The 27,789-nt window shown below is 42.9% G+C and overlaps 1 protein-coding gene across 1 annotated transcript in view; it reads right to left on the reverse strand.

The window, feature by feature from the left end:
• Positions 1–446: 446 nt before the first annotated feature.
• Pla2r1 (phospholipase A2 receptor 1) overlaps positions 447–27,789 on the reverse strand; it is a 104,713-nt gene continuing 77,370 nt past the window's right edge. Inside the window, exons 18-30 of the mRNA XM_041631580.1 lie at positions 24,730–24,794; positions 23,970–24,073; positions 21,472–21,608; positions 13,570–13,687; positions 12,784–12,914; positions 12,188–12,335; positions 7,860–8,098; positions 6,983–7,151; positions 4,897–5,037; positions 3,632–3,748; positions 2,295–2,471; positions 2,030–2,062; positions 447–1,925 (exon numbers count right to left, since the gene is read on the reverse strand). Coding sequence (XP_041487514.1) covers positions 1,711–1,925; positions 2,030–2,062; positions 2,295–2,471; positions 3,632–3,748; positions 4,897–5,037; positions 6,983–7,151; positions 7,860–8,098; positions 12,188–12,335; positions 12,784–12,914; positions 13,570–13,687; positions 21,472–21,608; positions 23,970–24,073; positions 24,730–24,794 — 1,794 coding nt within the window. The 3' untranslated portion in view covers positions 447–1,710. The remainder of the gene's footprint in view (positions 1,926–2,029; positions 2,063–2,294; positions 2,472–3,631; positions 3,749–4,896; positions 5,038–6,982; positions 7,152–7,859; positions 8,099–12,187; positions 12,336–12,783; positions 12,915–13,569; positions 13,688–21,471; positions 21,609–23,969; positions 24,074–24,729; positions 24,795–27,789) is intronic.

The following is a 27,789-nucleotide window of genomic DNA, read 5'->3' on the forward strand; positions in this document are numbered from 1 at the left end:
CCCATCCCAGAGCTGGGGTTACAAATGTGCACCTCTGCATCCCACTCCACCCCAGAGCTGGGGTTACAGGTGTGTACCCTGCATCCCACCCCATCCCAGAGCTGGGGTTACAAATGTGCACCTCTGCATCCCACCCCACCCCAGAGCAGGGGTTACAGATGTGCACCCCTGCATCGCATCCCATCCCAGAGCTGAGTTACAGATGTGCACCCCTGCACCTGACCTTTATGTGGGTGATGAGGTTCTGAACTCAGGTCCTCCTAATTGCACAACAGGCACTTTACCAACTGAGCAACTTCCCAGCCTCAGATATCATACTTTTAATCCTCATTAACCAGCCAATGGCATCAACTAGTCCAACAGAAAAAAAGAGATAGTCAAAACTGATAGTTTATTTAAATGCACAAAATGAACATATGACAATCGTATCAAGGTTACTACTGCAGAGTCGTTTTAGTTAGTATTTCTCAACATCACCTCTCGTTTGGTTCTAATGGGAGTATAATTCAGATCTTCACTTTTTTCTCTTTAGGTTTGAGTTGCATATTTTGTATCTCCCAGTTAAGATCGTTATATATTATTTTATTACTTTAGTTTTAAATAAGGTCCATGAACTTTATTGATATTGAACTCCCATTGTAGTTCTTTGAACTTACCTAGAAAACATCTTTAACATGGTAATCACTTAGCAAGGGAGGGTCTATGCCACATTGGTGCCAGGCCTCCTTAGCCTTATTCCCTGGGGAAAGGTGAGTGCACTCTCTGCCTGTTCTGCAGCCCCACAACGCAGGACAATCAGACACAGAACAATCAGATGCAGGACAATCAGACGCAGGACAATCAGACACAATAGGGAGTCAAGTTAAAGCAGGAACTCAGTTTATTACTGTGAGCATCTGCTTATATAGGTTAAGTGACATTGGGGCTGATGTGATGCAGGGGCCCTCCAGCCAATGAGAGACAGCCAAGCCCTCCCTCTGGCTGAAGGGGCATCTACCTAGATTTTGCTGTGTCATTCCCACTCGGTAGCTTTGAGACTATCCTTCAAACTTGAGCCAGGCTTTTCTCTGTCCTACAGCCCTCGAGGCACAGGCCCTGAGATAATTTTGGCCCAACAATTGTAACCGTACAGTTGTTCCTGACAGCGCCTGCATACCAAGATCTTTGTATTTAGGAGAAGGTGCTGTTTCTCCTGTGTAGCTGAAGAATCAAACCTAATAAAAATTAATGTCCTCCAAAGTATCAGCTGAGAGCCCAGAGCCTGGATGTTTAGATTCAAGGACTTTCCCAAACCAGGCTATTAAAAATGATTGAATTAGAATCAAACAGAACGCTGATTCTTAGAAGCTCCTTCCCCACAAAGAAAGTCAGAGCCCTGCCCCCTTTCTCTTTGAATGTATTGAGTGAACTTACATGTCTGAATGTGTACCAGACTGCCTTGAGAGTTCTCAAATGCAGGATTCTTTTTAGTAGTTCTTGTCTTTCTAAATAATAACCCAACGCCCCTTTTCAGAATGGGCCGCAGTTAAAGGAAACGAATACATTAAACCTCATCTGCTTTGGTTAAAATTAAAAACCGGTGCTTGAAGAATAATTAAAACAGGGACACAATTCACATTATCATGGCGTCTTGTTAAGGGGCAGTGCAGACAGGACTCCCCTCGTGGCCGCCTTTGTTCTTTATAGCGAGGGCATTCTCTCACTTCATCCTCACTGGCCGTTCTTCTCGAGATCGGAGATGTGGACGTTTTCTTCTAACTGTGCTGTGCTGAAGCTGAGTGTAGGGTAGTAGAGGCCCCGAGACCCTGTGAGTCTCTGGAAGAAGCCACTGTTCTGCTTGTAGATCCAGAAGCAGAGCACAGCAAAGGCCAGGAAGGCCATCAGCATCAGCGAGACTGCAAGAGGAACGATGCTGTGGTTCCGTTCTGAAGGGAGACAAAGACAAAGAGGGTAGACCCTGCCACACACCTGCTGCCTGTCCTATTGATTCTAAGGAGCAGCTAAATATCCTCTCTTCTTCCAAACCTACCTTTCCCTGGATGCTCCATTACTGCTGGAACATCTAAAATCAAATAAATAAAAAAAAAATTTTTCTTAAATTCAGTAAAGTTAGGTCATTACTGAGACAAAGCAGGAATCCAACTATGGCTCATACATCAAATCTAGTGGCTGGTGTTGATGAATGATATTTCAGTGGAAATATCTGCAGTTTCAACTTTTTAAATGCTACCGTGGTGGGGCAGCATTAACCAGAAAAGAGTCAACAGGGAGACTTACCGTCTCCCTTCACACACCTGCCTCCATTTTACAGATAAACCCATTTTGGTCTTCGCATGGGGTAAACTGCCACACTCCTTCCAGGATCCTCAAGGCAACACACGGACGGGGCTGGAGGGGATCTACAGTTGGCCTCTGAACGCCCCAGCTTGACTGGTCTGTGGGTGTTCCATCAAACCACCTCAAGGTTTCATCTGTGGAAAAACTGCTGACTTATTATGAATTATGTGCATGATTACCAGTGTAAGACTGGGATAAGCCATAAGAGCAGCCCCCAAATCTAAGGAGACACATTTAATTCCGTAAGTACGCTCATGAACAAAACACAAAAATAGGTATGTATCCATTAAATTTGCCTCTATTTTTAGATACAGATGTCTTGTTTCTTAATGTCCTGGTTTGAGTTTTAAAAATAGGTTCACATTTCTAGCCAATTTAAATAAATCACACAGTAAATGAAATGAAATTAATTAATGTATAGAAAATCCCTCAAAAGCCTAACATCAACACCACAACAAGAGGGCTTATTTCCTGAATCTGTCATTATCCTAGAAGTGGTTCAGTGGGAAAGTTCAGCCTATAAGTGGTCAATGTGGTTTGTGTGTGTGTATGTAGGGGGCACTGTCTGAAACGAATTTAAAACCAACAATAAAGCGAACTATAAGACAGCTTGCTTTTGGTTATCACCAACTGCTAGAAATTCAAACCACGTCCAGGATTAAAATACGCAAGGATGGTCTTTGTTCCCCTGCTTCCTCCACCAAGGTAACGCTCTCTCCGTTCCAATTACAATAATTTTCTCTAGCCGGGCGGTGGTGGCTCACGCCTTTAATCCCAGCACTCGGGAGGCAGAGGCAGGCGGATCTCTGTGAGTTCGAGACCAGCCTCGTCTACAAGAGCTAGTTCCAGGACAGGCTCCAAAACCACAGAGAAACCCTGTCTCGAAAAACCAAAAAAAAAAAAAAAAAAAAATTTCTCTATAAGTACTTTTCAGTAACATCAGTTACATAAAGAAGAGTGTGCCTCCTTACACACACTGGTGTTTATGAGTAGTCTGTAAGAATTCAAGAAGTGCAGTTAACAATTGAAATGGCTCCCTGACTCTGTTGGGCTTTGTAACACTTAAGAGAGTCAATGTGGCTTTGCCATAAGGCTCAGGACAGAGTTGGAGCAAGCATCTTTATGGTCAGTATGAAGGTTAACTTGTCATCTGTTTTGTTTGTTTGGGAGGGGGGTGGCTTTCGGATTCACGCTATACTTTCACAGCAAATGTGTCCAAGGAGAGTTTTGTGGCTCCCAGAGGCCTTAACGGCTCCTTATTTATTTACTCATCCTCTGCGCCCACATCACTTACTGTTACTATCAAACTGGGCATTCAACCAAACCATCTGGACAGAAGAACTAAAAGCACGAAGCTCTTCCTGGAGAAATAAATTTTCAGCCTTGTCCTTGATGGCTAAAAGATTAGATCCTGTAAAAAGAGATGAGCAGCCAATGAGCGAGGGAAGTGCGATTCACAAATGTCTCTGCGCCCTGTCTTGTGAAGCCTGGGCTTTGAAAAACCAACATTGCACCACTCAATGCATTTTTATTTTCCTCTCTGGTGCTGCGGCTGGTAGCCCAGGGCTTGCCATGTTAGGCAGTTGCTCTACCCCTGAGCTACAGCCCCAACTCTGTTGTTTCCATGGCTAAAAAGTGATTGAGCATGTGGGGAAATAGCTCAGTTGGTAAAGTGCCTGCTGAACAACCACGGAGACCCAGGTTTGAATCCTTAGGACTCAGGTAAAGAGCAGGATTGGGGAGGCAGAGACAGATCCCTGAGTCTTGCTGGCCAGGTTCAGGAGGAGATCATGTCTTGTCTCAAACATACCAGGTGAAGAGTGATTGAGGAAGATCCTGGGTATAAGACATATACACACATGCCCCCCCCAACACACACACACACACACACACACACACACACACACACCATATACATACAAAAAATAAAGTGATTAAAAACAAAACAAAACAAACCAACAAGTTCTCACTATATAACCTGGTTGGCCCGGAACTCACTATGTAGACCAGGTTGCCCTTAAATTCATAAAGGTTTGTCTCTGCCTCCTGAGTATTAGGTGGCCTGTGCCACCACACCCACCGAAAATGTGATTTAAACCTTTTTAAATTTTATTTCATTTAATTAACAATTTAAAATTTATTTTACATACTGACTAAGGCTTCCTCTCCTTCCTCTCCTCCCATTCTCTACGATTTAAGACTTTTGAGGTAAAACTACATTTATAAACATGTATACAAGCTTTCACTTAGAAAGTTAAAGTCCTGATGATCCAGTTTAGAGAACATTAAAGATCCATAGTATACGTGGCTTGAGAATGAAGAATTCTGGGGGGATGCTATACACTGAGGCACCATCTTGGGTTTCCAAAGTCTGTACTGGAACTTAAATTGCCTGTAATAGCTGTCCCCGTAACAAGCGGATTCAATGGTGTTTATTTTATTTTTTTTAGTGGTTCTCACGGCTCCTACAGTTACTGGATAATGAGCATTCGAGCAGGCGCACTGTTTACTGCGACGTCAAAGAGTCCATGACAGCGTTTAGTGCCACAGAAGAATTACCTTCTCTTTTGCAAAATTCATGAGCATCCTCAAAACTCCTGCTGTCCAGGACTGTAGAAAGACTGTAGCAATTACCTTTAAATTTTATCCAGGGAACCGATGTTTCTGGGCAGAGCACTGGGTGCTCAAATGCCTTTGTTTCTATGAAGAAAAAAAAAAAAAACAAGCATGATTTCAGGCTGGTGCCTGAGCTCCTATGCTAAGATAACCCTTATTTTACAGTCAATGAAAGGCCAGAATCAATGCATTCATTAAGATTTTCATGATAATACCCAAAAAGACTGGATTTGAAGTCAGTGGTTACAAACGTGGGTTAGGTTCTTATATTTCTGTTACTCTTTACCTAAACATGCAGAGTGTGTTAACAGATTGCTTTGTCCTTTTCCTTTGAGTGCTGCCTGGTGAAGGCATTGTCTACTGTTAGCCTAAAGCTTGGGGCATCAGGGAGATACAGTTCCTGGAGGAACTGGGAGCTGAGTGATGCTGGAGAAAGGATGTCTACATGTAAAATACGTGTCCTATGCAGGGCTAAGTGTCCAAGGATTTCTAAAATCCTTAAATGTCAGGGAGCCTGCGAGAGGACAGCACCTTCAGTGAGTATCACAGTGAAACACAACATGAAATAAATAAGCAGAGTTTGAGGGGGCTTTCCTTCTGCCACCAAGCCTGAGAGTCAGATACATCCATGCTGAGCTCCTGGCCCCATAGCTTCCTAGCTGTGTGGCCTTGGGTATGTTACCCTATGCTCAATTTCTTTGTAACAGGGAGCTAACAGCAATGCCATTCTTTTCCCCAGTTCGAACAGTTTAGATATATTAACATCTGGCTTTTGTTATTTTAAGTCTTTCATTTATTATTGTCATATAGACAAGTATGTGTGAGAACATGTGTGACAAGTTTGGGGAGTCACTTCTTTCTCTGTTTCCATGTGTGTTCTGGGGATCTGAACTCAGGATGCAGACTCGCTCTGAAGAATGTTTATCTGATGAGCCATTCTGCCCGGCAACCCTTAAAAGTCTACAATAAACGTGTACAGTTTCATCAAAAAAGGAAGGAGACTTACAGTGTTTTAGAAGAACTAATTTCGCCATATAGGTGTGTGCGTTTCTTACGCTTTCATATGTAGATGCAAGCATATAGACATTACTCATGCTTAATCCTGAACTGCTTTCATCTACAATTATGGAAATGATGTGCGTTGTTTGTCGAAGTATCCAGAATATAAGTCAATAATGCAGTTTTATGAAATGAGAGCTTTAAAAGGAGATCAGAGGGAGAACTCGTGGTGCATATGATAGCAACAAAGAAGACACCTGGAAAGCGGGACCACACACCCCAGCGGGCGAGGAGACCGAATCTCCCTCTCTTCTCCTGATGGATGGAGCCTTGGGAATCTGTGTAATGCTCCCAGTTAACGTTCATCTCCCGTAAAGGATTGGGTCAGCTGAACTTCATGTAAATGGGATACTATGCAAAGTGTGGGGTATCACAGAGTATCAGCTACCACCGCCGTAACCATTGCTTAAGAATCTAGCAGTCTTGTCTCAAACCCTCAATTCAGATTCTCCACAGAGGCTAAAGCACACCTCTGTAGTGTGACCTCCTGTTTTTCTCTTACCCTAACCTGGGATGCCAGCAAAGTCAGCACCAGCTTTGCCGTCTGTGTCCCCATCCTGCACCCCTCTGTCCGTATCTACGCTTCTGCCTCAGAATGCTTCTCTATGTTCTGTGACTTCCTATAACCCCGCCCATTCTTCAAGTTCCAGCTACATATACTGCCACACCCTTCAAAAAGCCCTTCTGTTTCTCTAGACAAATAGGATGCTCTTTTAAAAACAGCAAAGTGTTATTCACTATGCTGCAGACATGGGGACGGCAGCATAAGAAGAAAACAATGCACCCCTTTCTTGATAATCCCTCTTACCTCCTCTCCCAGCCATGCCTGGTATGACAGCTACTTGTCTTTGTATCACAGACCAAGGCTTCCCAAGGGCTGGGACTTTCTATTATTCGTGTTTGTATTCCGCAGTTGTGAACATTCAGAAAGCCAGGACACATTGGCTCTGTTGAATGGAATGATACTTACCAGTGGGGACATGACAAATGGCGCCTTGCAGAAGAGACTCACAGGCCGTTCTATGCCAGTGTCCACTAGTGTCAGCAAAAACACAGTCACCAAGGAAAGTGGACTCTTCCTCCTTCCAATAGGTGAAAGGGGATTTGGTGCCGTCCGACCAGTCAAAATTAAGACCATTCTGCAGAGGGAATTCAAAGCATCACTTCACTGCCGCGACTTGCTGGAATCACCCCAAACTACCCAAGGATGCACTCCTTCCAAATTCCACATGTTTTTTCCAAAAGAACCGGAGGTCATGAATGGAACAGAGTTTACCTTTCAGTAATTCAAGTGTGTAATACTCTTGTTTTCAAAAGTAAAAACAAAACAAAAAATAAAATAAAAATCACACAAACAGAACTCTGCATGTTATATTTCAAGGGCAGTAAATTAGTTAATAATTAATTTCTGAGCAGGAAGCAGAAATCATTTTTTTTTCATGGAGATTCTGGAAATCTAACAAATTACCCAAACATGGTACTTGAGTTTGAGATGTGTTTCATTGTATAAATGATTCAGTACTCAGGGGTTCTTGAGAGTTTTCAAAGGACCCATGGGGGCATTATATTTAGAAATCAGGCATTGCATATTCATCCTAAAACAATGTATACTCTTGTTTTGTAGCCCCAGGGTCCTTAAAAACAAAACAAAACCAAAATAAAAAAATCTGAAAATAACAACAACCCCCCCCCCCCCCCCCCGTAGTGTCTGTATAAACCAGCTGTTGGAATCTTATATTTATGATTGTGTCTGGGAATTATGTTTGCATGCTGGTTCCAGTAGTTGTCTCCCTAAGGAAATAGACAGAAACTTTGCAAAGATGACTGGCGGGACTTTGAACACCTACGTCTGTGGTGGAGAGGCCAATCCAGTGGGCATATCCCAGCCTGCTGAGAACAACAGTGAGGAAGGCCTGCTGGAAATTGTCTGCAATGCTGGCCAGTTCTGCTCCATGCATCAGGCAGGTTCTTCTTGCTGTGTACCACGTCATATTGGCATGAATGATTTTATAAGTTCTGTTTCCAAATTCTAATGTATTGGGGACTGAATGCATTTCAGACACGTTTGCACGGTATTCAGGAGTATCTAGATTGAGAACAACAACAAAATTGCTTGTGGCATCTGGACTACAGAGGACGTCAGACTCAACATGCATCTTTGTCACTAACAGCGACACTGACCAGAGCTTTTCCTCCAGAAGTGATGAATTCAAAACAATGACACTATCCTTGGAAGGTGTGCCATGCTAGGGCACTGGAACACTGTGGTGGTTTGAATGAAAATGGCCTTCAGAGGCTCAAATATTTGACCCCTTGGTCCCTAGATGGTGGAACTGTTTGAGAAGGATAAGGAGGTGTGGCCTTGTTAGAGGAAGTATGTTACTGGGGTGGGCTTTGAAGTTTAAAAGGCCATGCCATTCCAGTTAGCACTGCATGTGTTCATGTGTGTAGTGAGTGCCTATGTGTGCTTTCTCTTTAAGATGTGTGCTTTCTCTTTTTCTGTCCTGTATTCTGCTGTAACCATAGAACAGCCTAAATTTAGGAAAATGTTTGTGCATCTGACCTAGAGTGAATTTAGTCCCTCTTGCACACTAGGCTGAAAACTGAATCTGTAAGTGATTTTGGCTTCTTAAAGGGCATGTTGAAATGTGAATGGCTGAAGGCCTGGACTGCATCCCATTCCTGACCCTCCCTGGCTAGGAGGCCTGGAGAAAATCAGTCCTTCTAAAGGTTACATTTCAGGTCTATAAGAACTGATAAGTTCTTCCTAAGGAGGGTGTGTGTAGAATTCACTGCAATATCCACACAGGGCATGCTCTATTGCATCCAGGACACACCAACAATTCATAAATGTTGCTCCTCACTGCCCTCTCCTGTTTTGGTCATGTTCTCCACAATAAAAATGGCAAAGTGAAAAGTAGCCTTTTTGCCTTTGTTACTGTTGCTTGATTTAGAAAGAACTCATTGTAAAACGGAAGCGAAATGAGCCTATTTATTAATTACCTTGTGACAGACTGTACTTGGTCACAGTGTCCTCTTGGCTGCAAGCCTGCTTGCCAGCCTATGCTCCCAGTTTATGGCTAGTTATACAGAATCTATATGACACAAAGTACTATTTTAAAGTGACAACTGGCACAATAATGTAACTGAAAATTTTTTGTTTCCTTTTACTGGGTTACACCATTGCTTTTATACCTAAGAATTTCTCCCAGTGCAATTAGTCCTTCCAAGTTTCAAAACAAAACACACATGGTTTTGAGCAATGTGGTTTTGCAGCTCGTTATCCTGGAAGAAATATCTATGGACACTGAGTTGTTCCCGAGTGTTCAGTCTTTACTTTGTGTGTGTGTCTCTCTCTCTCTCTCTCTCTCTCTGTGTGTGTGTGTGTGTGTGTGTGTGTGTATGCACGTGTGGGTACATTTGTGTGTGAACGCATGCCTGTGGTGTGCCATGGTATGTGTGTGGAGGTCAGAGGACAACCATGAATGTTGCTTCTTTTCTTCTATTTGAGTCAAGGTTTTGCTCTGTTGTTTTTCTGTTGTGTTTGCCAGGTTAGCTGGCCTATGAGCTTTAGGGGATCCTCCTGTCTCTGCCCTCCATCTCCCCCCCACCAAAAGTTCTGGGATTACAGAGGCTTATACCATACACCTGGGCTTTTACTGGGTCCTGGGGGGATTCAAACTCAGGTCCTCAAGCTTGTACTGCAAGTTCTTTCATCCACTGAGCAACCTCCTCTGGCTTTTGCCTCTCTTTTTATCCTTCCTTCCTTCCTTCCTTCCTTTCTCTCTCTCTTTCTTTTTTGCCTTTTTTTTTTGAGGCAGGGTTTCTCTGTGTAACAGCTGTGGCTGTCCTGAAACTTGCTTTGTAGACCAGGTTGGCCTTGAACTCACAGAGGTCTGCCTGCCTCTGCCTCCTGAGTGCTGGGATTAAAGGTGTGTGCCAGCACCTCCTGACTTACTCCTATTTCTTTTTTCTTTCAGGAACATAGCATTTTTTGGCTCAAACCCAATATAAGTATATATTTATGTCAAAAATACAAGGTGTTCATTGTAATAAGAATGAAAGTTTAATAGCATTTTTCAGAAATAACAATTTTTAAAACTGTCCTTTGTTAAACACATTCTGAGAACTATGCTAAGCTTTGTATGTGCATATGAAATAGTTCTTACCTCATTTTACAGAAACTGAAATCAAGGCTCATAGAAGATGCAGTCATTTTACTGATCAGATTTCCAAGATTTCCAAGGTGTCACATTATACAGCAAGAGACTGGGGTGAGTGTATTGTGGTTCCTCTCTCCAGTAAAAGCCACCAAGATACAGCCAGGGGACCCTGTGGCCTTACTCCAGCTCGGTCACCCTTCAGAGACCTCACTTCTGAACTTGTTGCTGACGCTTGTGTAAAGAGGTGAAGTGGGAGCTTGTCTGGTCAGACATGGGGCTTGTGCTCCCCCTCTGTCCTGCAATGTCACCGAAAGAGCACCTATGTTGCTCGTCCCCAAATGCCAAAGAAAGCAATCAGCGCATAAATTTGAGACGAGGTCAACTTTGCAGAAACAGAATCACTACTATCTTTAACTGAAATACTGCTTTGTTTTGTTTTGTTTTTTTAAGACTAACATTCCTTATCTATAGAATGGAAAGACTTTGACCTATTTCCTGGAATGGTCTTGAAGGTTTTATGGCATAATGTTTATAAACCCAAAGGCATGGTGCCAGGCACAGGGACACACAGGTTGTGAAAGCAGGAGCTGTCTTTGCTATTTTTATTATTGAAGGTTACTCAAGGACAATCACACTGCTTAGTCATCCCACTGGATATAGAATATAGGTGATAGTATCACACTTTAATTAGGATCTTAAATATCCTCCAAAGGCCCTGGTATCCCAATTATGATCCCCAGAGTGGGACCATTGGACCTGATGGAGCATTTGACAGGTGAGGCCCAGTAGAAGGTCTTAGGTCACTGTGCATGCCACTGAAGGGAATTAGGGAGTTTGGACTCTTTCTGTTCTATACTTTTGCCTCCCAGTCATGAGTTGGATGACTTTGTTCTGTTTCCCGATCCCTCCATAGCTTTCTGATTTTGGCACAGCCCCAAAGCAATGGGTCTAACCTTCAAAATTATTATGCCAATATAAATAATCTTCTCTTGTTATAAGCTGATTAGTTCAGATATTCTATCACAGGGAGGGGAAGCTATCACATATGGCTTTGATATTACACTCCAGAAATTATTAGGGAGTTTTTTCCCCAGATACAGAAATATACCACATGCCGGGAGGTGGTGGCGCATGCCTTTAATCCCAGCACTCAGGAGGCAGAGGTAGGCGGATCTCTGTGAGTTCGAGGCCAGCCTGGTCTACAAGAGCTAGTTCCAGGACAGGAACCAAAGCCACAGAGAAACCCTGTCTCAAAAAATAAATAAATAATTGAAAGTGAGTTTTCTGCCTGTCTGCCTCTGCCTCCCAAGCGTTGGGATTAAAGGCATACACTACCATTGCCTGGCTTTAGCTCCTCATTCTTTTTCAACATTCTGGGAGACATTTAAAAATTGCCGCAATAGACCATGATTAGACCTACTGTCGGTGCTCTCTGCGAAGTGCTGTATGTTGGAATTTAACCCTCAGTCTGGAGGATTGAGTGGGAAGAAACTTATCTGACTGTGAAGTTCAGAAGTAGGATCTCTGGAGGGTGACCAAGCTGAAGTAAGGCTACCGGGGTTCCCTGACTGAATCTTGGTGGCTTTAACTGGAAAGAAGGCTCAGAAGGCACTCACCCCAGTCTCTTGCTTTATGACATGACACCTTGGAAGTCTGGCAGGGTAGATCAACAGATGTCATCACTTTGACTTTGAAACAGAACTGTGCATGAATCAAAAAAAAAAAAAGTGTTTTTCTCTGTGTTGTTGCTAACATCACACAGTCTAGGAAAATGGACTGGACCACACAGACTCCCAGAACACAGGTGGAAAGCTATTTAGTGGTCCTAGGGTTGGTGTATAAACTCGGCTTTCTGTCAGATGGTTTCTGCAGTCCTAAGTAGTGGGGGACACATGGCTAAATATGCCTAAGTATAGAGGACAATGACTTATATCATAGTTGCAAAGCTCATAGACAGCAGGTGTGGAAGCAAGGTTGGAAATAAAAAGAATAAAACCCCAATTATTTCTTACCTTGCATTTTTTCACAAACAAATCCATAGCCTTCTTTCCCACAGTCATCAAAATACCATTTTCCAGTGAAATGAAAATTAGGACTACTTAGCATCAGGGCACAGAGTGGAACATGCTTTTTCATTTTAGAGGTATTGTAATTTGGTATCTTTAAAGGAATACACATTATTAAAATATGATAAATATAACATTATTGTCACATTGAAAAATTTGATTTAGGGCATAAATTGAAAAAGTAAAACACCATTATTATCTTATTTACATCTAATTAGAACCAATTCAGAAATCTCTTCATAGCCTCCAAGATAAACAATCATCATGATTCATAGTGTAATTGTGTTTATAGTATGCATGAAACTGTTATAATGTTACATTATTGAAAATTAACATATGGCTGGTAAACTAATATAAATTTATAGCTTCAAAATACAGAAAGAAAACAGTTTTAGTCAGTAAGTCTCAGTTACGATCTCTTGTTAAAAAGGTGTAACAAAAAATAAATCTTTGAGGGTCTTAGAATACAGCACAAAGGTTAAAATATACAAGACCCTGATCTGATCCCCAGCAAGCCGTGCCCCCCGTAGCTTAAAACTTACATTTATGACATCAGATGGAGACCAGTTAGAATATACTACAGGCTTCCTATTCACCCACGTCTCGTGATTGTCACTTTTTAACCCTATCCACACATTCGTGGTCTGGCCGAAAAGGTTCATAGTAATGAAAGCTGGAAAATAGAAACACATTATCTAATAATGTCACATAAACCATTGGGTCGTCATCAAATGCTGCTCAAAGACATCATTATATTTAAATGACAGCATTTTGAATCAAGTGTAGAAATTCTTTATTTTGCTCTCATTAAGGTAACCCAGCCTCTTTCGTTTTGGTTTCAGTTTAAATTGAACGAAATTAGCTGGGTAACTAACTTGAGATTTTATCAGATCATTAGCAAAACAATTTCCAGTGTTCACTTACTACTTTCTTAAACAAACAAGGACTAATGGAGTATATTTAAAAAGAAGTATGTAAATGCCTAAGTTTCAACTTAAAATGTATAGGTGAACTCAAAATGATCTTTGAAAAACTTACCGTGCCATTGTAGTAGATATTCCAGAGAAATTACGTTAGCCATTCTAGAACACACATAAATATATCCTCATTCTCTCCAGTTAAAACCTCTAAAGTTAGCAGTTTCTCGGCAGGCTACCGACTCTCACAAATGTCATGGCAGAAACCCTGGCGCTCAACCTGAAATTTCCTGTGTCTTAGCAGTATACTGTTTTAAATGTTGATTTGTAAGCGAAAGTTTGGAGGTGACGTTTTGATCACTATTAGAATGATGGCGGCCATTTTGGCTTGGTGGAACTCTTGGACTCTACCTTGCTCTAGTTCACTTTCGATGGAGACCAGCGTCCCGCCCTTGTCGATGCAGAAGTCCTGAGCGCCTGCCCAGGTCTTCAGCTCGCGGGTGTCTTTGGGAATCCACACCTGGAAGCACTACGAACAATAACAACATAACACGTTCATTCCCGCATGCGAACGAAAGCAAGTTCCCAAAGGCACCGAAGGTGGGCCTTGGAAATGATAATTTTCTTAGGTAGAGAACTCATCAGCTTTCTGCCTGCTCTGCAGGCATTAACGAAGCTGCTTCGGGGTGAAGAGCGATTTGTCTCATTCACGTGAGGCAGAGCAGAAGCAGGTATGTGTTTGTCAACCGGAATGTCACCATGGCGTCTTCTGCTCCGTGGAGAGGGGCACTCTTTCTAAGGAGCCAGTCAATTTGCAAGGTTTACAGTAGGAGTTTAGTCAAAGAAGAACAAAGGAGTGGCTTAGCTAGACCCATCCCGAAGCTGACTTGCTTACTTTAGTGAGAGACGATTGAAGTTCACTCGAAGCTCAGAGCCCACCATTTAACATGAAACACACAGGAAGTTACAGAAAAACAATGGGGGAAATGAGGGGAAGACAGAAAAACAAAGCAAACAGACTGAGGGACAAACATCACCACCAACTCTAAGCGGAACATAAAAATACAGGCTGGAGCTTCACAATGAGGTGGTCATCTTCAACAACAACAACAACAATAACAACAACAAAAATCTTTATTATGCCACACACAGGAAGGTCAGAGAACAACTCTAAGGAGTCAGTGCACTGTGGGGTCCAGGGACCAAACTCACGCTAGCCGTGTTGCGGCCTGTAACCATCAAGGCAGAGGTATTCTTGTTGTCCAATGGGATGAGAATCGGAATGATACAATTAGCCTAGTGTTGTGGAATATTAAAGTGTGTTGTTTTTGTTAATGCTGCACTTAACTCTGTGAAGCTGAAGTTCTTTGGCTGTCTAAAACACCTGATGGTCAAATAAAGACCTGAACAGCCAATAGTGAGGCAGGAGAAAGGATAGGTGGAGCTGGCAGGCAGAGAGAATAAATAGGAGAAATCTGGGAGCGAAGGAGGAGCAAGAGAGGAGGAGGAGGACACCAGGGGCCAGACAACCAGACACCCAGCCACACAGCCAGCCACGGAGTAAGATAAGAAGTAAGAAAAGGAAAAAAACCTAGAGGCAAAAGGTAGATGGGATAATTTAGGTTAGAAACAAGCCAAGCTAAGGCCAGGCATTTATAAGAAAGAATAAGCTTCTGCGAGTGACTTATCCCGGAGCTGGGTGGCGGGCCCCCAAAAGAACAAAGAGTAAAAAGCAACCAACTACAGTCTAGTAGGCTCATCTTGCTGATAAAATGTAAACAGGGTAAGAAAAGCTGAAATAAAGCCATGAGGTAGAAAGAAGACCACAGCACTAACACTTCCGGACAGGGTTCACGGAAGTCAGGAGAGCCTTCGTGCAGGGACACTCGGTGCAGAAAGTGCTGGCAGTTTCTCTTTCCACTCAGTTGCCTCCTCAATGAACAGAGGCAGCCCTAGTCATTGGCAGGTGTGACCCCAGGATTGAGCCACAGAGAAAATTTCAAACTAACCCCAATTTACCTAGAAACTCACACAAAAGAAAGTGCCACCTTTCCTGTCCTACTCTGGGATGGCGCTCTTCTCCCTCAGTCTCTAACTTCCCTTCCATCAGCTGTCACCCCCTCCCAACAGCCAACCATCACTGCAGAAAAGCGGGGCCAGTCTTCTTTGGCACACAAGGATAATCCCTAAAAACCCATCCATGAGACAGAAGAATGGTTTGTGAAATGACTGTCGATTTCAACTCACCAAGCAAGGCAGGAACCTTGGAGGGGAACTATTCCATTAAAATAGTATTCATGTATCTTTCCATTTTTATTTTCTCCAGTGTAAACTTTTTTTGGGGGGTGGGGGACAAGGAAATCCAGTTAGAAGGCAGTTGAGATGGCTCAGTGGGAGAGCACTTGTCACACACTGTGATGACTGGGATTTGGATCCCCCACCCCAAACTCATGTAAAAAAAAGCCAGGTGACACTGGGGCTTTCCACTGTAATTCCAGCAATCAGGAGGTGGAGACGGGGATGGCTGGAACAAGCTAGGCAACACTGAGAGCCCGCCTCCATCTGTAAGGTGAAGAGCATTTGGGGTGATATTCGAGGAAGAAAACCAATGTTAATCTTGGACCTCCACACAAACGTAGACACACATACATGCAGCTATGTAATCATGTGTACTTATACACATGCAAACACTTGCTCATACACTCACATGATGCATGCATTTAAAGACAAAGAAAAATCAGTGCAAATTACTAACCCCATAGAGGTATTCTACCCCATTCTTCTGGGTATGTAAACTTGCCTCACTCTCTACAACATTGAACCAGAGTATTCATGTCCTCTGTCTGTGCGACATTGAACTGAATATGCCCAGAAGTATCCACATTCTCCACCTTAACCTTGTAGACCTGTGCTCTATGACCTTGATCTGAACATGCCCAGAGACGGGTCTATTATCTTTCCTTCTTAAACTATAACCTTAACTGAGCAAGCTCATGGGTGTCCACCTCACGGCGCTTCTCCAGAGGAGTCGAGATGGACTCTCGGCTAAGGTCACCATCCTTCCATGCCTTGGGGAGAGCAGTGTTCGGGGGACAACCCCAGCAGGCTCCTTAACTGTTGCAGGCAACAAGTCTTCCCACTCTTATCTCCTGCTGTGTTTCTGGTTCGGCACTCTCCAAGACACAACTCCTTGCAATCAGTCGCACAATGATGCTCTCAGACATTCTAGACTTTACACAGCACAATTTTCCCTCTCGTGGATATTGCGACAAAGTCTGGGGGAAACTCTTAGTTATTCTTAGTTTGGGAAGAGTTGCCACTGGCGTACACAGATGGAGACTAGGACGCTGGCAGATACTGCCGTGAGTGACCATATGATTTCCCACAACAAAGAATTATCTGTCCCCAAATGTCAGTAGTGCCAGGGCCAATTTCCCCAAAACTCAGTTCTGATAATGTCGTTCTTTAGGGTTTCAGTTTACACACACACACACACACACACACACACACACACACACACACACGACTTTTAGGATTAAAAGCCAGAAACTGTGATGTAGCCTGAGTTACCGATCAAGAGAGGAGTGGGTTTCCAAGCCTCCTGCGTCCCTTTTTCTTGTGTGCTTCACAAAGAAATGGAATTGGCTTTACAGGAGCTTCATTTTTTAACAACCACCCTTTTATCTGTTCCTTTTTATTCTGCTCCTTTCTTCTAATTACAAATCCCAACGAGCGGCACACACTAATTATTGAGAAGTCTTATCATTTAATGCGAGTTCGCCTTGGGTTCAGATAGTCACTAATGAACCATTCATAAACACCAGTGACTCTTGCTGGCTCAGTCTGCTCCACCCTTCTCTCCAGGAAAGCTTCTCCCTTCACTACCTTCCGTGTTTCCTGAAGCCAAGATTTGTCAGTTTGACAGTGGAGGTATGGCTTTCTATTGTCACAGGCTTCTTTTCTAAATATACCATATTTACTAATAAACTCGGAAACAACATCACTAATCAATAAGGCAGAAGCGCTGAAGGAAAAATGGCCTCCTCGATTTTAACTTGTTTACCTTCTGACAAGTTTGCAGATTGTGTTCGAGTTATATGCGTCTCTGATCATAATTGTGAATTAAGGAGGCTCTATAATATTCCAAACGAGCTTGGAGTAATAAAATTTCTTTGTTCCAAAATAATTTATAGTCAACATTTGGCAATAAAATCTATAATATTTCCTTCAAATTTGGTCTTTTCTCAGTTTTCCACCTATCATCGAATGTTGACGTCTGGAACTTTGTGAATATCCTTACTCTCTCCCCCTTCTCTGCCTTAGATGCTACTGAAGGAGTCATTGGCAGGGAACCAACACACACACACACACACACACACACACACACACACACACAAAGGGGGGAGGAGAGGAGAAAAGAAAGAAGAGCTCCCTCTTAGCCCTGCTGACTTGTCCTTCCTAGGGTAACATCTTGTCAACCTCCCCAAATGTCATTAAGCTACATTATCACACATGGAGAAGATGATTTATGAATCATAAGAAAGGATGCTTAGCTTCCAGGTATCTTGGTTTTTAAAACTCTAAAAATGCAATTAACTTGTCAGCTGAGTTTTTTTTAAGTAATAAAAATTAGTCCTTGAAAGAGTTGATGAAGAAGGGGGAAAGTTCAATGGCCTATCATGTATTGAAATTTGTTCTGAACGTATCCCCCACTTTTCTTCCTGTAGCTTTAAGAGTTAAGGGGAGTGTGGGGATGTGGTGGTGGTGGGGGAATGGCCCCACAGCACTTGCTACTTCCCTCAGCTTCAATCTTTTCTTCTCTGGCTTCCAGACTGAGTAACCCATTAACAGCAGTCCCTTCTTATCCATGGTTTCACTTCATCCTTTCAAGGACTCAGTCAGAAGAGTGAAGGCATTGACAGAGGTAGGCTCTGCGTGTGGGAACGAGAGGGGAGGCGGTCCCTTAATTTTGTTATAAGACATCATTTTATTTTATCATTGCTTATAGTGATTCTTTCTCTCCTTTTAAGGATTTATTTATTTATTTATTTATACATGAGTAGGTTAGGGCAGGTGTCTGAGGAGCCCCCCCCCCCCCAGTTAGAGTTAAATGCAGCTGTGAGCTGCCCCCATGTAGGCGCCGGGAGCTGAACTAGGGTCTTCTGCAGGAGCAGTACAGGCGCTTAACTGCCGAGGGAGCTCTGTAATCCTTATGGTTTCTTCTTTTTTTAGATTTATTTATTTATTTATTATGTACACAACATTCTGCCTCCATGTATGCCCGCACGCCAGAAGAGGGCACCAGATCTCATTACAGATGGTTGTGAGCCACCATGTGGTTGCTGGGAATTGAACTCAGGACCTCTGGAAGAGCTGCCAGTGCTCTTAACCACTGAGCCATCTCTCTAGTCCCCCTTATGGTTTCTTCATCCACCTCATTTATAAATGGAAGATAGCTCTCAGAAGGACCCTCAGAAAGGCTTTCTCTACAGGTGGCTGCATTGAGAGGTGCTGTGGGCATTCAAGAAGTGAAGCTGAAGAAGTATTTATGAACTCCAGGCGTCCCTCACAAAGGACCATGGGACCCTAGTCTCTGTTTCTCTGTCTGCCTACTCCCACCCCCACATATGCTCAAGATGCAAACACTTGCCTTTGGATTCTGTTTTAAATAAAATTTTGGGACAGGATATGATGGAGGAAGGTCATTGGCTAATAAAGAAACTGCTTGGCCCTGATAAGTTAGAACATAGGTGGGTGCAGTAAATAGAACAGAATGCTGGGAGGAATAGGAAGTGAGCTCAGACGCCATGCTCCCCTCTCCCGGGCAGACGCGATGAAGCTCTGACCCAGGAGATGAAACTAGCACACAGGTTATACCATGAAAGACCTAATTAACGAAAATTGCTTCGCTCAACTGCCAACTGAGATGAAACTGGTGTGTGTGTGTGTGTGTGTGTGCGCATGTGTGTGTGCGCGTGCGTGTGTATGTGCACGCATGTGTGTGTGCGCGTGTGCGTTGTGTGTGTGCATGTGTGTGTGTGTGCATGCGTGTGTTCCAGTCGGAGAGCCAGGCACCTCTCTTTTCAGAGGACAGCTTAGGGTTTCACTCCTTGCCTTCCACCCTGCTTGAGACAGGATCTCTCTTGTTCACTGCTGTGTATGCAAATTAACTGGCTCATGGGCTTCTGGTGGTTTTCCCGCCTACACCTCCTAGGTAGAAGCATGTGCTGGGATTAGGAGCATGTGTGCTACTGTACTTAATGGTCCACGTGGTTTCTAGAGACCTGAACTCGGGGGGGGGAGGGGTTAACAAGACACGTTTTTTATATATGACGACAGAGGCTAAATTTTGACCTGATCCATATGTTCATAAAAGTCACACAATTGTGCAAGCCTCAGATTTCTCAGATGCAAAATCAGAACGATAACTGTCTATCTTAAAAATCAGATCAAATAAGAAATATTTACGAAACCGCCCAGCAAAATCAGCCAAGAGGCGAGGGTACTCCAAGTATTCATGATGGGTGGCTAGAAGGCTGAGCAGAAGGTGGCCACATGCTGTACAGGAATAGTTCTGAGCCAGATATCTACCATCAGCTGTGCCCCTTACAGAAGATTACCCCAGCAGGCTTTGCTGACCGTTTCCTCTCACTGGGAGGAAGAGGCTCGTGAGACCCTCACCTGAGGATGAGTTCCTCTAGCTGCTTCATACCACCTGGTCTATGCGACACCATCTAACTACATGTGGCCGGGGGGAGGGGCTAGGGTATACAGGCAGGAGAAGGCTAGGGGAGGAAGGCACTGCCCACGTGGCTAGGTCGTCATCCCTGATAGGTAAAGACATAAGCAACCTTTTGCCTACACTCTGGAAGGAAGCCCAATAAACTGAATGGTTCTCCAGAGTCACTTTTGGTAGATTCATACCTTGGTTTGTCTTTGGGGCCTCAGGTACAGGGGTAGATAGTGTTTATATCTCCCACTGGGAAGGGGTTTTGGCAATACATATGCCACAGAATATACTCAGCCTTTAAAAGAAAAAACAAATCCTGTCACATGTCATAACATGGCTGAGACTTAAAGACATCCTACTAAGTGAGCCAGTTATAAAAGGATGGGCACTGCATGTCTCCATGTTCAGGATTCTAGCTCGGAGAGACATGAGATATAACGGGGGAGCCATTTATTTAGGATGCAGGATGTGATGGGGAAGAAGAATAGGGAGTTGTTACTCAATGAATATCGAGTTGGGTTCTGTAAGAAGAGAAAGGACCTGGAGAGGCGTTGTACAACATACTGATGCTGAACACTGGCAAACCACACACTGAACATGACTAAGGTAGAAAATTATATGGTAATTGTATTTCACCATATTTAAACTAGCCATATGTGACTAATCATACGTGTGTGTGTGTGTGTGTGTGTACAGAATTCAGGTAACTCATTGCCTGAGTTAACAGTGGCAGCAAGATAGTGAAGAAGAATATGCCTGCGGTGTGGCTGTCCACAATTAAAGACCAATTTCAAGTTAGCGTGTGGAATTATGACACCGTTTCAGTTCTTAATTCTCTAAGAGTTAAGCAATTACAGTTTGGGATTCATTTAGTCACTTTCACCCAAAGCCTCTAAAGTTATTTTATTACAAAACCTAAGGCGTGGAGGCAAAGTCTCAGCCTCCCCGGACGGACGCGTCAGAGATCATAAACCTGGTTGACGGCGTCCCTGCTGGCAAGCTTTCACTCCGAAATTGAATTCGGCACCGAAGCATCAGCTCTATGAAGCTCAGGATGACATTGACCAAATTGCATTATTAGTTCATCACTTTACAGGTGGGTAGAGTCCTGCGGCTTCTGGGCGGGGAAGAGGAGGAGGAACAGGATATGGGCTCTCTAAAGTTTACTTGCGGGGTGGGGTGGGGGTGGATGAATTAGCACGCAGGCACACACAGGTGTATACACACACACACACACTGCTGACACGCACACACATCCTATCTAGTGACTCACACAGCACAAGGGACATCCCTAGAAAAAAAAAACGCCTCCACAAACAGGGTGTGGGGGCACAGCCGCCTTGCACAAACCCTTTCTGTTCCCAAAGGGAAAGCTTCTGAAGTCATTTGAAAGGCGTGACAGTGGCAGCTCAGGTCCTGTGGCTAACTGGTGCTTCAAACAAGCAAGCAAGCAAGCAAGCAAGCAAGCAAGCAAGCAAGCAAACAAACATGCCTCCCCCCCAACCCCTCTCTCACTTTAAATTACTTTTCAACTGGCATTCCACAAAAGAAAAACAAAGACGACGTTACAAGAAGGAATTTACCTTGTGGTTAAAATAAAGCCAGCCTTTGGGGCACGTCCCATGTGGCAAGGGTGGCTTCTTCTTCTCGATGACCCACATTTCCTCTCTCTTGCAAATGCTGGGCATAGAAACAGAACAGTCCTCAGTGCCCCAGAGCCCTGCGGGAGGAGACAGGTCAGAAAAGCTGTTGGAGCCAGGACAGCCCCTCCACAATCTTTATGGATCGATTTTCATGGCTGCTATGGTTTTTCATAATTTCATTTTTTGAACTCTGGAAACTGAACGAAACGACTAAGTACAAAGATCTCTAGTGACACCCCCCTGGGCAAGGTGCCATCTGAGTAATTAGAATGTAAAAATGTAAAAAAAGTTCACAAAAGTAAACAAATGCTATAATTGAAATAAGATTAATTTAAAGTCATACGAATATTTGGCTTGGGAAGCAAAATAAGCCTTCAGGTTTTTAAGTATTCAGCTTCAGTACAGGGAAAATATTTCTAAGACAATAGATCATCATTTTTAAACTTTATAATACTTCTTCCAAAAATGCAGGATAAATATATCTAATGTAGATATCTAAATCCTAAAATGTTTGAGTGCTGACATGGTGTCTGGGAAGGCATTTCTAGGTTCAGATGTTTAGCCAGGAAACAGCTCGCTTGTAAAGCCCCTGTAAACATCCCCAACTTGCAAACATCAAAACACTTCCTATCTTACTCTTGTTGGATAAAAGATGCTCAGCCTACATAATACTGTAGAATGATTAAATTAGGAACTTCTCAAAAAGGAGGATTGCTCGGTCTCGACTCTTATATGAGGCAGACTCTTAGATGAACATGTCTTTTCTAAGACAGATCTCTAACCTCCCAGCCTCTTGCAAACCATCTTTTAGTTTAGAAGGGCTGCAGTTCCAGAGGAAAGTGACGGATGCCTGTTCGTATTGAGTAAAAAATGCCAGACAAAGAAGCTGTGTGCACAGCATAAGGCGGGTCTAGCTTTGTGTGTTAAAACAGGCATAAAAACCACGAGCTTCAAAGGTGGGGCTGGGCTGTGGCTGTCAGTGCCGATCCTCAGCTGTTCTGGCAAAACAGTCCTTTCCATAGGCTGTTGTGACACCTGCTGGCAAAACAGGCGGATTAGCTACAGTTTTCCCCTAAGTCTGCAGAGGGCCGCCCACAGAGGAGCGCTTCTCCTCTCTCTCTATTTCTCTCCTGACCATATTAGTTATGAACATGGCTTTTTTTTTTTTTTAAGAATGGCTCGTGTCAGTAGATGCTCAACTAGGCAGTACTATTCTCAGAGCACAGAGAAGCCAGTCTTTAGTTTCAGGGCGCCATCGGATCTAACTTGCAAACAGATGCAGTCTCAGATGAGCAGTCATTAGTGCCAGAAATAATAAAATTGTAATGAACAATAAAGATAATAATAAAACAGTGAACTGAATGTAAATACTTTTCTTTAAAAGAATGACTTATTTATTTTTAAGTGATTGGTGTCTTATCTATGTGTATGTCTGTGAGGATACCAGATCTCTGGAACTGGAGATACAGACAGCTGTGAGCTGTCATGCAGTGCTGGGAATTGAACCCGGGTTCTCTGGAAGAGCAGCCAGTGCTCTTATTTGGGTCCATCTTTCCAGCCCTGAACACAGGTTCTAATTATACGTGGGAAAAAATTCATAGACTGCACAGAGTGAGCATTTACAAACAGGAAAGTAGAGATGGATGAAAAATAGCCTGCACACTGAGGTTTCACAGAGAACAGCATTTACAGAACATTTTTTCACTATGTTGAGTCATTTTAATAATTTCACTTTTACAGTTATGGTAATTTCTCTGTACTTTCTACATTTAGTACATTTTACTTTTCCTCTCACACCTTCTTTGATGCAGCTGCTTCCTGTATATTTTAAATTCTATTCCCACTTCATTCTCAAGCTTTAGCATATTTCCTTGTAAAATTAATGAACAATTCTTCATTGTTTTGGGTAGGGACAAGAAACATCTATTTTGTTATATTTGAAAATGAGGTGCATGTTTGTCTTTAAAAAAGATTTCTTAATGTCATTATTGCATGTGTCTGAGCATTTGGATTGAATGCATGCATGTTTACCACATTCTGGTTCCAGAGGTGGTCAGAAGAGGACATTTGATCCCCTGAAGTAACTGGAGTTACAGATGGCTGGGGGCCACCACGTGGGTGCTGGGAAGAGAAACCAGGTCTTCTGGAAGAGTAGCCCATGTTCTTAGCCCCTGAGCCATTTCTCTAGACAGGAGCTCATGTCTGTAAGTCCCAGCAGGCTCACTTCAGGTTCTGCTGGCGTGCGAGGACTTAGCCATTTGCAAGTTATGCACAGGAATGTGACCGCATGAATTTCGCAGGATGGGTGTTCATCCAGAACCCTGACAACTGAGGAGATTGCACGCCATCAACAGAAAACAAAAGTAAGCATTCGAAGGAGCCTGGCGGCCTCTAGAGGTGTTTGCAGCGCAACCCCAGACAAGAATAAGTGAAATAACCTGTTACGGAAGAAATGAAGGCACACCGCTGGCTCTGGTTATCCGCTCTCTTCTCTCTTCCTCCGTCCCAGTCCTGGAATATCACAGGTGACCCATTATGCCAACTGTGGGAAAATTTTTAAAAATTAAAAAGATTTATTTTTTTCATGCGTATGTCATGTCCTATCACTGTGTCTGTATATACTTATGCCACATGCATGCAGATCCTGTGGAGACCAGAAGGGGGTGTCAAGTTCCCTTGAGCTAGAGGGGTATCTGAGCTGTCCAGTGGATGCTGGAAACCAAATTCTGGAACAGAAGTGAGTGCTCTTAACCACTGAGCCATCTCTCCAGCCCCAGAAAAATTAAAACAAAATATTAAGGTCTCATTGGCATGTTCAGTATGTGAGTCCATTTTTGTAGTACTGGGATACAGACTGAAAGTATAATAATTTACTCAATTTAATTAAGCACACGAAGCATTGTACCTACAGCTAATCTGCATTGTGTGCACCAAAGTAAAGTATATGCTGCGTTTTTTATCACATACACACACACAAAATAAGGGAGGCAGATTCTTTCACAAGTGATGGGCACGCTTGTGGTGTAGACCGGTGATGGCTAAAACACGCCTGAACCTTTGGTTAGAGGAATGAAAACTTGTAAGTTAAGGATAACAGTTGAAGGCTATTCAGCAAAGCGGTCACCAAAATCCAGTGCAATCACTATGCACATACAACTTGTCAACTAGTGTTAAATACAGATTAATCTTGGTTCATACTGAGTTGGATCGCTGGCTCCTCCTTCTTCAATTCCAATCCACCAATTTACACCGTGCTTTGATAGCTATTAAAGGGAAGAAAAAGAAGTGAGCATTTGTTGTTCTCGCTTACCTTTTTCACTATTAAGATCAATGAAGATGCTATTAGCTCTTTGTTTATACGATTTTACCTGGCTACATGAGGAGGAGCAATGAAGGGCTAGTATCTAGAGAAAGCTTGACATTGCAGCATTCTAAAACACCCTCTGTCCACCATGAAACAGAGTAGAAATGAACCACCGAAAGTATTTTCTGTTTCATTCAGCTTGAAAAGCCAAATTTCTAACTTTGTAAGAAGTCATAAAACATAAAAGAGAAGATAGACTCTTTTTCTGACTATAATTAGTGGCATCTTCTCTCTGTGATTTATGGAAGCTCACTGCAGATGTCACATGTATTTGACAAACAAAGTACAAAGACATTAGCAGAATAAAGATTCCGAGTGTATGTATTAGTCTGATGAGCTTTGAACAGTGTCAGCATCCAAAGAGAGAAACATGACATAGGACAAAATAATATGGCAGAATCCCAATGTCTGGCAGCTAGAAAATTACCGTTTATCCATTTTATTAATCTAAAGCCAATATCAATCACCCAGCCTAAGCACAGTGAAGTAGCAAATGCACACACATGTACACAGTGCACAACAGATGTATGCTGGACTTATGGCCCAGGAAATTGAAGCCCACTCCTTAGCCGTAAAAGAGGAAGGGACAGAACGGATTTCACCGAGCCCTCTCACGTGCTGTGCTTTATGGTGTATTTGCTCCCTCTGTGTGTGCGTTGAAATTCAAATTCACGTTTGTATGCCAAAAACCTGCTCATTTTAAGGCACTATGTATTTAAATTTGTACTCTTGTTTCATTTTGAGAAGGCTTGGGGATACATTTTAAGATATGTTATTTATTTCCATATGAATTTCAGGTCATCGTACAACAGAACGTGATAGCTTGCTAACATTCTAATTTTGAGATAAGTGTGCGTTTACTCCTTAAACAGCATGGCTGTCTGCCAGATCAGCAATTTGGGAATATCGCAAGGGGGAACTACTATAATTTGAGATCCCTGAGGAGTTGTTTCATGGACAACAACTAAATTCATGTACCGCACGCTAAATTCAGATTTTCATTTTCAGACTTCGGAATGGCTCTGTTGAGGTTGACTGAGGGAGCGGTGGGAAGACCGCAACTTCATCCCATCTAGAGATGGCTTGTGAGTTGCCAGGTGGTGGCGGAGCACACATTTAAACCCAGCACTCAGAATCTCTCCGAGTTTGAGGCCAGCCTAGTCTACCAAAACCAGTTCCAGGACTATTTCAGAGAGAAAGCCTGTCTTGAAAAACTGAGAGGGAGAGAGATAGATAGATAGGAAGATAGATAGATAGATAGATAATGATAGACGGGCAGACAGAAAGACAGATAGGTATGTAGGTAGATAGGTAGTAGGTAGACAGGTAGATAGATAGATAGATAGATAGATAGATAGATTAGATGATAGATAGATAGACAGACAGAAGATAGATAGATAGATTAGATGATAGATAGATAGACAGACAGAAGATGATAGATAGATAGATAGATAGATAGATAGATAGGCAGGCAGATAGATAGATAGATAGATAGATAGAGAAGGCTCATGGGCAACAGCAGTCAAAATCATGGACTGATTGCTCACTGTTCCAATTTAGGACCTTTAAAGAGAAATCATGACATTTACATCTTAACTAGCACATTTATTCCCACCTAAGTTAAGGTATGGTAACCTATAGAGCACCCCACAGTTGTGATGTATGTCGTAGAGAACATCATAGGACAAGCTGAAAGATGTTTAGGCAAAACAGCCTGATGTGGAAAGATCTTAACATTACATGGAAGGCCACTTTCCAACGAGGTAGAAACACAAGCCAACAGCTCATCCACTGAGCTTTCTAAAGCAAAGGCAATCTGTCATCGTCCATGTTTTTTACCAAAGTGATCTAGGGCTTCGATTTATTGCAAGGGCTTAAAATGTCAAATTTTGAGGAGTAATGGATTTGATGCATAGTTTCAGAAGTGTTTATAAACACAACTTAAAAGTAATAGTGAGTTGTCATTTTAAAAAGCAGATACTGGGCCGGGCGGTGGTGGCGCACGCCTTTAATCCCAGCACTTGGGAGGCAGAGGCAGGAGGATCTCTGAGACCAGCCTGGTCTACAAGAGCTAGTTCCAGGACAGGCTCCAAAACCACAGAGAAACCCTGTCTCGAAAAAACCAAAAAAAAAAAAAAAAAAAAGCAGATACTGTAGATCACAGAAAAAAGAAGGAGCCAAGTGTCTGGTTGGCGAGACATCCATGCCTAAGTGCTTATGGCTTTTAATGCTTTCATCATTGATCAGAAAGAGAAGATGGGCCGAAGAGAAACATTCAAAGCTCGCCCTGATAACACGCCATGGTCTGTTATCAAAGAGGGCGAGGAAACATAAGCATTCTTCAAAAGAAAAATCACTTTTTTCAGACTTTAAAAACCTTACCTAGCCTTCTTTCTCATATTAAGTTCTTCTATATTCCAAGTAAGTATTATCTTTGTCTTTCACAGTCCAAGTGACTATTCATCATAGGAGAGTGATATGAAAACTTTTGGACATTTATAGTGTGGGCGTGCCTCAAGATCACGTGACATGACCTCTAGAAGTTTGACCCCTCATCCTGGAATCAGTAAGTTCTGCATCAACCCACTCTACAAGAATAGTCGGGGCTGGAGAGATGGCTCAGTGGTTAAGAGCACTGCCTGCTCTTCCAAAGGTCCTGAGTTCAATTCCCAGCACCCACATGGTGGCTCACAACCATCTATAATGAGGTCTGGTGCCCTCTTCTGGCCTTCAGGCATACATGCAGGCAGAACACTGTATACATAATAAATTAATAAATCTTTTTTTAAAAAAAAAAAAAAGAATAGTCTTGGGCACAAGGCTTCTTAACGGTGAGATGTTAATGCTTGCCATGAACACCACCACACTCATGGGCAGAAATAATATGGCCTGGA

Source organism: Microtus oregoni, unplaced genomic scaffold, assembly GCF_018167655.1.
Source record: "Microtus oregoni isolate MIOR12 unplaced genomic scaffold, Mior012 000037F_ref0000500, whole genome shotgun sequence".
Taxonomy (NCBI): domain Eukaryota; kingdom Metazoa; phylum Chordata; class Mammalia; order Rodentia; family Cricetidae; genus Microtus; species Microtus oregoni.